The following is a 10,465-nucleotide window of genomic DNA, read 5'->3' as shown; positions in this document are numbered from 1 at the left end:
AACTGATTGTTGCTATATATAGATGATCTATTTATTACAGGTCCAGATGGTGATGACATAACAGAGTTTAAAACTCAAATGACCCAAGAATTTGACATGACTGATCTTACTGAAATGTCTTATTTCCTAGGAATTGAGGTGATTCAAGGAGTAAATGGAATGAAAATTCATCAACACAGGTATGCAAAAGATCTATTGAAGAGATTCAAGATGGATGCTTGTAAAGAGGTTAGCACACCAGCTGTGTTTGGAAACAAATTATGTAAGGAAAATGGTAATCCTAAAGTTGATGAGTATCTATTTAGAAGTATGATAGGTTGTCTATTATATCTAATAGCAACGAGACTTGATATTATGCAAACTATAAGTGTGCTTTCCAGGTACATGAACTTTCCCTCAGAAATTCATTATTCTGCTGCAAAGAGAATGCTAAAGTACTTAAAAGGAATCTTAAGTTTTGGACTAGTCTAATGTAAGAAAGATAGCTTAAACTTGCAGGGGTTTAATGATAGCGACTGGGCAAGATGTTTAGATGATTCTCAAAGTACTACTGGTTATTGTTTCTCCTTTGGTAATGGTATGTTCTCCTGGAATTCCAAAGAGCAGGAAGTTTTGTACAGTCTTCTGCAAAGGCTGAATATATAGTTGCTACTTCAGTAGTAAACAATGCTTTATGGTTGAGAAAGGTGCTAAATGATTTGGGTTTTATTCAAATAGAAGGAACGGTGCTTAGAGTAGACAATCAGTCAACAATTGCGATTGCCAAAAACCCAATTCAGCATGGAAGGACAAAACATACTAGAGAAAAGTTTCATGCTATCCATGATACAGTAAAAAATGATGACATTGAGTTGGAATACTGCAAAACAGATGAACAAGTTGCTGATATACTCACCAAGACTCTCAGCAAGGAGGAGTGCATCACTTTATGCACCAAGTTAGGAGTGCTCATGGCAGATCCCATGAAGGTGTGTTGAAGATAGGAGTTTGCAATGAGGAAATTCTTGGTGCTAAAATGTTTAAAGCTATTGGAGAAGAAGAACATGTGATCTTATTTGTTTTCAACTTTTATCTTTATAGTATTTTATATTTTATTTTCTTGTATCAAAATAGCCTGTGAGCTATCGCTGTAGAGGGCATGTGGCACTTCTTGATTGTAAGCCACTGTCCACCTAGCCGACAAGGTGCAACATGGTACTGCTGTGCAGTTGCCCTATCCTATTTGTCTTTATTTCCTCCAAAAGTTGGTTATATACCACATCATTTTCACAAAATGAAGATATTCTAGCTATTGTCTTCTTTATTGAGTATTTGATATTTTTACTTTGTTTTTATGTCTGCTCTGTGACTAATTTTCTTTATGAAATTCTTCAAAAGGCAGAAAAGGCGAAGAGAAGGGCCCTTGCTAGGATAGAAGAATCTTATGTAAGATGTATAAAGTATTAAACCAATGTATAGAAAACTCCTCACCTGGTACCAAATCCATCTGTAACATATACAAGGAATCTTGTAATCATAATGTACACACATTTTTAAGCTTTAATAAGAAATTCAGAAACTTGACTACATAAACTTTATAGATGGAGGAAAAATTGTAACTTGCCATACATTGTTAATTTAATTCAATAGTGCATAGAAAAAATGTAGCTTTCCCAGATTAGTAATTTAGCAATATCTTGTTATAATAGAAATAACAAAATCATGCTAGCGGAGTGTTTAAAGAGTAGTTTGAAATAGAAGTGAGTGCTTGATAAACATCCTAATCTTGTTAAAAGTTTTATTTTATATATCATGTATTAAGGCTAGTTAGCTGCTTCTTTGTTGCCCTTGTAGGATTATCATATTTAAGAATGTATAAATGTTTGAGATGGTTTTTCTGCCTTTTCTTTGGTGAGTAGGTGTTTGGTACATGCCTTCTTTGCGACTTTTTGGCCTTCAAACTTGGCTTGAGGAAGTTGGAATCACCCTTCCCTTGTATAAACATGTTAGTATAATATTTTAGTAACAGCTGGTATCTTTTGTCTCTTGTCTAAGTGTGATCTTAACAAAAGAATGAATGTTGAATTTGTTGGAAATCTCAAAGATTTTGTTATATCTGCAGACTATTATCTGCTAGAATGATGAAAGATAAAACTAGAGAACCAGAGAAAGATAAAATGAGAGAGAAAATATAATTGAACTCAAAGTCTCTCTTCAGTCTTTTCATTCAATAATAACACTTATAAATACATTTAGGAAAGAGAAAATAATAATAAAATAAAACAACACGTAAAGTAAAATAATTGTGCACTATTCATGTCTTGCATAACCACCTACTTTACAATCTAAACCCAATACCCAACATAACAATAACTGACTCAACATGACAATAATTGTAAAATAGAAAATAAACTGAAATTAACTAATAAACTAAAAAACTATTGAAAATAATTGAATCCGGTTCTTCAAGTCAAATCTCATTCTTCAACACACCTCCTTGAGATTAACTTGATGAACTCCAACAACTAGATTCTGTCATGTGATTGAAACATCTGCTATCAAGGAGCCATGTGTTTTCCTTCTCATCACTAGAAACCTTGGCCATGAACAATTACTCCTCTACCATATCATTTTCTTTAGCTACTGCTACCTTTTCATCAATATGATTGCCCTTGGATTGGCAAAATTTCTCTACATAACCAAGCTGGTTACAAGACCTATACTTCACATTAGGCCTATACCAACAAAATTTTGGAGTATGATTACTCTTTTTGCAATATTGACATGGGGAAAAACTTGTTACTTGGTTTGTTGGAGTTCCCATCATCATTTCTCCGCTCGTTGTCTCTTTTATCTCCTTCTCTCTTTCTCGAGTTGTTCTCACTAATTCGAAAATCCTTGGTCCTTACTACAAGAGCATTTTCAATTGCATCATCATTCCGATAAGCCCTCTTTTGTTCTTGAGCTTGTAAAGCATTTACAAGTTCTGTCACCGAGAGTTAAGAAAGCTCTTTGGAATCCTCAAGTGAAGAGATTTTTGCTTCAAACTTTTCTGGTAAACTCACCAGAATTTTGTTGACAATCCTATGATTTAACAACTTCTCACCAAGGAGTCTAAGCTGGTTCACCAGTTTCATAATCTTATCTGAGTATTCTTTGATACTCTCATTATCTTTCATCCGCAAAATCTCAAACTCTCTATTTAGATTCAAGGCTTGCATTTGACAAGTCCTCTCGCTACCATGAAACTTCTCCTTCAGGCAATCCCAAGCATCCTTAGGCGATTCACAACTCATTATTCTTGTGAAAATAGTATCTAACACAGTCGAATGAATGATGGAGAGAGCTGTAAATCTTTTTGCCACTTCCTCGCTGTTTTGCTTCATTTGTGCCACTGTGGGGTTAGGTCTTTGTTCTGGTAGCTCACCTACCACCTCCACAACCTCCCATAAATCGAAGGCTCTAAGATATGCCTTCATCTTCACAGCCCAGATGTCATAATTTTCTCCTGTAAACACAAGTAGAGTAACAGCATTAAAACTTGAGGAAGCCATAGTTATTTTAAGAAGCTTGAGAATGAAGATTTGCAAAATAAATTGTTGGTTTCTTTCTCGGTCCCTTAAGATCCTTTTTGGGGTTCTGATACCATGTTGGAAATCTCAAAGATTTTGTTATATCTGCAGACTATTATCTGCTAGAATGATAAAAGATAAAACTGGAGAACTAGAGAAAGATAAAATGAGAGAGAAAATATAATTGAACTCAAAGTCTTTCTTCAATCTTTTCATTCAATAATAACACTTATAAATACATTTAGAAGAGAGAAAACAACAATAAAATAAAATAACACGTAAAGTAAAATAATTGTGCACTATTCATGTCTTGCATAACCACCTACTTTACAATCCAAACCACTACCCAACATAACAATAACTGACTCAACATGACAATAACTGTAAAATAGAAAATAAACTGAAATTAACTAATAAATTAAAAAACTGTTGAAAATAATTGAATCTAGTTCTTCAAGTCAAATCTTATTCTTCAACAAATTAAGTTTGAGATGGGATTCATCTCCTAGAATGTTGTTTATGCGGTACTTTGAATAAATCATATAATACCTCATAAGATTAGCATATGTATTAACATTCAGCTTTTGAAGATGAATAAATGCAGCATTAATGATCTAAGAAACTATAAAAATCCTTTAGAAAATTGAAGCAGGTTGGAAAGACACATGGTTCTGTTGATTGGGAAGAGACATATTACCTGTCCAGACGCCAATAATTCCTCCATGACTGCCTTCCTGAAGAAAGATGCAAAGCTGTTCTGGCTTCTTTCTGGAGGCAGTCAACTTTTGCTGCTCCAGTGCACTTGTGAATATGTGGATGATTTTTGTATTGGCCGGCAGGCAAAAATAATTTCCCAGCTTATACTTCTAGAGGTCTGAATATCAGATGCAGCTTTTAGTCTTAGATGTCCCAAGTCCAAACGATAGGAATTATTATGATCCTGGTTTCAATATGGTGCTCAAATTGCCATGATTTTATGTGGTACTGAGATTGAGTAGAACTTGGAAGTTGGAAACAAAAAATTTGAATTGAGGAATTGAATTTTTTTCATTTCAGTGATCAAACTACATTCTCCCAAATATTGTATTTAAATAACTATACATATTAATTTTGTACATTCTCATAATGACTGGAGACCGGTTCTGTCTAGGATTAACATGGTTAAAAGCAGGCAATAATGGAGAGAACACACCGGAAGGCATAGCAGAAAGAATTAACAAGTTAGGCTTAACATCTTAGTTTAACTTAATAGTTGATATATAACTGGTTTTTGGAAAGTTCAACCTGTGAATTATACATAGTCGCATCCAGCATCCTTGTAAAAAACAATATTGGAGGTTGGAGAATCCTTGTCTGGATTTGTCAAACCTATTGTTTTCCTTTGAACAAGGGGATATGTAGGTAGGGGAATGGAAAGTCAAAAGCAATGATTTTGTTGTTGGCATCTTCCTTTCTATAATCTGAACACAAATACAATCCGGAATAGAACAAGTTGAAGTTGATTAAATTATAAGAATAGTGGTCATGTAATCAACTAGGATTGATATAGTACTAGCTTTCTTGTTAATGAAAACTCTCCTTGTACTAGTAAATTTCTATTTATCCAATCTTGGTTTTTCCCAATGTTATTTGCTCTCTTCCTCCGATTTCTCTCTCATTTTTCTTATTCAAGATTACGTCTGGTGAAATTCCTTTGCTTCATCCTTGTGATGCACTGTGCCTTGCTGATCAAACATGCATACGACAGAGGAACAAAACCCTCTTGCCTAACCACACTAACTACAATTTAGAGCTTCTTTAATGTAAACATTCTGTTATGTGAGACAGTTGAATAGTCATGATCAGAAGGAGAGTTGAATTCTTGTTCCAGCTCCCACAGCTGTATTATACCTTATTCCTCTTGCACCAAATGAAATAATGTCAAAATCATTTTTTAAAAACAATAAAATAAGAAATTATAAAAATATTGTTGAAAAGGAACTACATGGCTAGGTTCCTTGTTTTCTGTTCTTAACTTTTCTTAAGACTGATCTAATACATTATACTCAATGACAAACATGAAATCATAGCTTTTGCAATATATATAGACATATACTATATGTTAGTGAAACTAGTTTTATTTTCCTAGAGTAAAACTGAGCATGAATAAATACAAGTTTCTTGAATTCATCTGGGTGATTAATGGAAGGATATACTGTAAACCAACAGTGCCCTCCTGGAGTCTTATAGAATGTCATTTTCCATCAAAAGTTAAAAAAAAGGACTAGCTCATCGAAATCATTTGTTTGGTAGATAGTTATTTTAATGCCCAAATCTGTGTGAAACTAAGTTTAAGCTATGCTGTGTTGATAAAAGACTAATGAGGTGTTGGCAGTTGAGCAGTTGTACTCCAATATTTTGAAATATCCCTCGTGTATCAAGTCAATAATCAACTATGATTCGCTTCAAGAGCCTGAACTAATACAAACACAGAAACTTAATATAAAAGTGTATGAGAAACTTACAGGAAGATATGACATGAAACACCCTGAAAAAACCAGTAGGTGAGCCTGCCCTAAACAATTCTTGTTTGTTCAATGTAAATCTCTTTGTTTGAATAAATATCAATCATCCGCGTTCCCTTGCACCAAAATCGGAGAGAGGATCCAACACCAGTGATCTTGAAGAATGTCATTCAACAAATTTGCCTACCCTCTTGCTTTGGCTACTTTCTTTGCTACAATTATTTCTCAAGCAGGTGAGCTTCCAGTTGCTGTGCTATTCGATGCTGAAAACTTGATTCTATTTATGCTTACTTACATATTGTTTCCTGCCTCTTTTCTGTTGTGTTGTAGCGGCATATGACCCGTTAGATCCTACAGGAAACATAACAATTAAATGGGATGTCATGTCCTGGACTCCAGATGGCTATGTAGTAAGTATGATTTGTCTTCAACAATTATAAAATGCTATTTCTTTTCTAGTAAGAATTTAGATTATGCAATTTTTGAGTCATCATTGAAGTGTATAAGACAGAGTAAATCCAAACACCAATTATTCATTTGAAAGATTGCTTGTTACCAAATATTGAAATGCAAGCTTATCATGGCTATGTTCAGGCTGTAGTAACAATGACCAACTTCCAAATGTTTCGCCATATCACGAGCCCTGGCTGGAACTTAGGATGGGTATGGGCTAAGAAAGAAGTGATCTGGTCAATGGTGGGAGCCCAAGCGAATGATCAAGGAGATTGTTCCAAGTTTAAAGGAAACATCCCACACTGCTGTAAGAGGAACCCCACAGTCGTTGACTTGCTCCCTGGAGTCCCATACAATCAACAGATTGCCAATTGCTGCAAAGGGGGCGTCGTGGCCTCATGGGGACAAGACCCTTCAGCTGCTGTTTCCTCCTTTCAGCTGAGTGTTGGGCGTGCTGGTACTTCCAATAAAACAGTGACACTGCCTAAGAATTTCACTTTGCTAGGTCCTGCTCTGGGCTACACATGCAGCCAAGCAAAAAAAGTGTCATCCTCAGTTTTTATCACAGCTGACGGTCGAAGAAAAACTCAAGCATTGAGTGAGTTTGATCGCTATTAAAGTTATAGGTGATCTAGGTTCTGGCTCCATCTAAATTTGAAAAGCATGAACCTGGAAAAAATGAACTTAAAACCCCTTTCAGATACTTATTGATTGGGTTCTATGTAGACGTATATAAGGGTTCGTATGGATTTCAGTTTATATATATCTGTTATTCCCATTGAAGTTATAGGTGATTTATAATCTGGCTGCATAAAAGTATAAAGTGTGAACTTGAAACTGCTCTTTTCAGACACTACTTATTAATTGGATGCTAGATTGACAGATGATTACTGCTGTTATAGTTTATGGTATATATTTGTTAGATGACATAACAAGTTTGCTTGAAATATTCTAGTTGAAATTGGTTCAGATAAATAACAAAGGACAGCATACATCTTGAATTAGTATTTCGGAAGTAGAAATCCTTACAGCCTAACCCAGTAGTAATTACTTGGAGTAATCTCGGACTTGCTTATTTTGGTTTGTAGCTTCTGCTAACATTCCAATTCGTCTGTTGTCCTATAATTTCTTGTTTGCAGTGACATGGAATGTGACATGCACATACTCTCAGATCCTGGCTTCACGATACCCAACCTGTTGTGTCTCAATGTCATCTTTTTACAACTCCACAGTCACTCCTTGTCCAACATGCTCTTGTGGCTGCCAAAGCAGGAATCAATGCGTCTCGTAAGCCTCCTTTCCAATCTCAAACTTGAATTTTGAAGCTAAACAAACATGTTAAAACTTTTTTGTTCAACTACTACTTATTATAGTTGAAAATTATGGAAATTTGATGTTCAGTTTGGGGAAAGAAAACTTACTGATGAAATGCAGCGTGAAGCTTTTGATATTTCTTGTGAATTAAGGTATCTAACTCATGGCTAGAGTGTAATGCAGGAGTGATTCAGAGATCAGAACTGTTGTAGCAATGAACGCATCAACGAGTCAACAAACCAATGTGGTTAGGTGCACAAATCACATGTGCCCAATTCGTGTGCATTGGCATGTGAAGCTCAACTACAAGGAGTATTGGCGAGTGAAGATGACCATCACCAATTTCAACTACCAGAAGAACTACACACAGTGGACGCTTGTTGCTCAACATCCAAACCTCAACAACATCACTCAAGTTTTTAGCTTTGACTACAAGCCGCTCATCCCATACCAATCTACAAGTAAGTCTAGTCTTGCAATTCGATCCTACTGGTTTGGTTTGCAGGATAAGACACTGATTTTCCGGTGAAGTGACCATAAGTGGAGGCTAATCTTTGCCTATTTTGAATCTGTAGATGACACTGGCATGTTCTATGGTTTGAAGTATTATAATGACGTTCTAATGGAATCCGGACCAGATGGAAATGTCCAGTCAGAGTTGATTCTTCAGAAGGACATGAATACATTCACATTTAAGCAGGGCTGGGCTTTTCCCCGGAAAATATACTTCAATGGGGATGAATGCATGATGCCTCCTCCAGATGCATATCCTTACCTACCAAATTCTGCCAATTCAAATCTAATTGCGTCATCTACAATGGCTTCCTTTTTGCTTTTGGTTCTGCTAGTCTTTTGGTGACAATTTGAAGAGATTGAAACCAGGGAAAGCTGTAAGTACTAACTTTTGTCAAACTAGTGACATCCTTACCACCAGCTATGCCTATTTATCCAATGCCAAAAGCGAAATGGTGGATTGAAGTAGCAGGTTAGATGAAAAGTGTGCAAATGATTGTGTACAGAGAAGCAATAATGATCTCCTCTATCCACCCATTGGTGACAGCTAATAAGGAAACAGGGAAAATGGATACACTGGAATCTTCCAAAGAGCCACTTCTAGTTCTGTTGGATCTTGTTTTTGGCAAGACAAGAATAAAAATTGTTGTGCTAGTGCTATTTACGATACTACAATACATCCATCATCATTATCATCACAAAGACACAAAAGGAAATACGGAAAGAAAAACAAAGTCACTTTTCAGTGGTACAAATATTAGATACAATGAGTTACATTTCAATACAGATGTAGATGCTATTCCGAATAAATGTATTGCTTGAGTTACATGAATATTATTGGCCTTTGGACAGATGTCTAAATGAATCTTCTCAGAAGATGAAAGTATGTGCAGGTTCTTGATTCCAATATCTCAAGATTTTTTTTTTTTTTTTGAAAAAGTACGTAATTTTATTGTTAAATATCAAAATTATAAAAATTTTAAACTTTATGATTATAATGAAAATAAAATAAAATAAAAACTACTTCCAAAAAATATATAAAATAAAATAAAAGCTAAATAAGAATCCCATACAATTAAAGGTTTGGATTTAGGGATATCCAAGCCCAAACTTCCGACGAGTTAAAGTATTACAAAAGCCTTCGGTTGCTTCTCCACAAAGTGCCGCAACAAACAACCATCTACACGCTTTAAAGGAACCTTGTCTGATGATTGAACGTGCCTTAAGCAACTCACTACAGCCGTCAATGCATAATGAAAATAGTCCAACTCACAATCAAATCCTTAATGTACATAAATTCCTACCCCCAATGTCCAAATTTAGATAGACTTCACTCATTATCCACAGCCACTACATAACTGTCAATAAAGCTGTCCAGATATCCGAGTGTTCATATAGAAGCAGAGTTCCTCTTCTAGGCAACCTCCTTCCCACGTCAAAAATCTTATTTTTGAATTTAAGATAAATCCCTATCATGAAGGGTTTCAACTCCAATTTAGAGTCCAAGTGAAATACAATGGCAGAGACCAATTTAAATTCAACAACCTAAAAAAATTTCTCCTCCCACAGTAATTAAAATCTTCTTTTCATATGTAATCAAAAATTCCTTAAACCAACCAATTGGAATAAATCACTCTTACAAGTTACACCTTTGTTTGGCTAGTACATTTGCCTCTTCATTAGCCTCCCTAAGTATATGTGTGACCATCCAACTGGAAATTAAGCTCTGCAAACAACCAATCTATACCATATGCTGCTTGAAACACCAAGGAACTTTCAAAGGATTATTTATCTAATTGACCACATTATAAGAGTCACTTTCAATCCATAATTTCATTTGTAAATTTTTTGTATATCTACTAAACAATAAAAAAGCTTCTCTTATAGCTAGAATTTCCATCTAATTAGCATCACGTTAATTAATGAACTTAACAAATCTCATAACTACTTCCCTTTTATAATCTTGAAGACTTCCATCGATTCTTACCTCTCACAGATTTCCGACTAAAGCTCCATCCACATTAAATTTGAGTCATCTTTATTGTGGTGCTATCTATTCAACCCTTCTCCTCCATGGCTTCACAATTTGAGCAAAACTCACTGAGGTTGGACTTTTAAATGTATCATCAA

At 35.1% G+C, this 10,465-nt stretch overlaps 2 protein-coding genes across 2 annotated transcripts; one reads left to right on the top strand and one right to left on the bottom strand.

Annotated features, from left to right (window-relative positions):
* Positions 1-2,978: 2,978 nt before the first annotated feature.
* On the bottom strand, positions 2,979-3,533 carry LOC148763752 (uncharacterized). The gene has a single exon (XM_088804609.1). It carries the CDS (start codon positions 3,531-3,533, stop codon positions 2,979-2,981), a length of 555 nt encoding a protein of 184 aa, XP_088660735.1.
* A 2,545-nt stretch (positions 3,534-6,078) lies between these two features.
* Positions 6,079-9,196, top strand: LOC18604869 (COBRA-like protein 4). The gene is made up of 6 exons (XM_007037559.3): positions 6,079-6,288; positions 6,386-6,465; positions 6,650-7,106; positions 7,648-7,795; positions 8,006-8,283; positions 8,398-9,196. The coding sequence occupies exons 1-6, from the start codon at positions 6,219-6,221 to the stop codon at positions 8,679-8,681; spliced, it is 1,317 nt and encodes a 438-aa protein (XP_007037621.2). The 5' UTR covers positions 6,079-6,218; the 3' UTR covers positions 8,682-9,196.
* Positions 9,197-10,465: the final 1,269 nt, after the last annotated feature.

This window comes from Theobroma cacao, chromosome 3 (genome assembly GCF_053813885.1).
Source record: "Theobroma cacao isolate CCN51 chromosome 3, ASM5381388v1, whole genome shotgun sequence".
Lineage (NCBI taxonomy): Eukaryota > Viridiplantae > Streptophyta > Magnoliopsida > Malvales > Malvaceae > Theobroma > Theobroma cacao.
Note: the sequence above shows the minus strand (reverse complement) of the source record. Positions and strands in the feature narration are given on the sequence as shown.

What these genes read in the sequence shown, in the direction of transcription:
- LOC148763752 (XM_088804609.1), bottom strand. Translation starts at nt 3,533, where the DNA reads ATGGCTTCCTCAAGTTTTAATGCTGTTACTCTACTTGTGTTTACAGGA.
- LOC18604869 (XM_007037559.3), top strand. Translation starts at nt 6,219, where the DNA reads ATGTCATTCAACAAATTTGCCTACCCTCTTGCTTTGGCTACTTTCTTT. An exon ending in AAGAAAAACTCAAGCATTGA is followed by an intron (nt 7,107 to 7,647) that starts GTGAGTTTGATC and finishes TCTTGTTTGCAG; the next exon opens with TGACATGGAATGTGACATGC. An exon ending in CATCCCATACCAATCTACAA is followed by an intron (nt 8,284 to 8,397) that starts GTAAGTCTAGTC and finishes TTGAATCTGTAG; the next exon opens with ATGACACTGGCATGTTCTAT.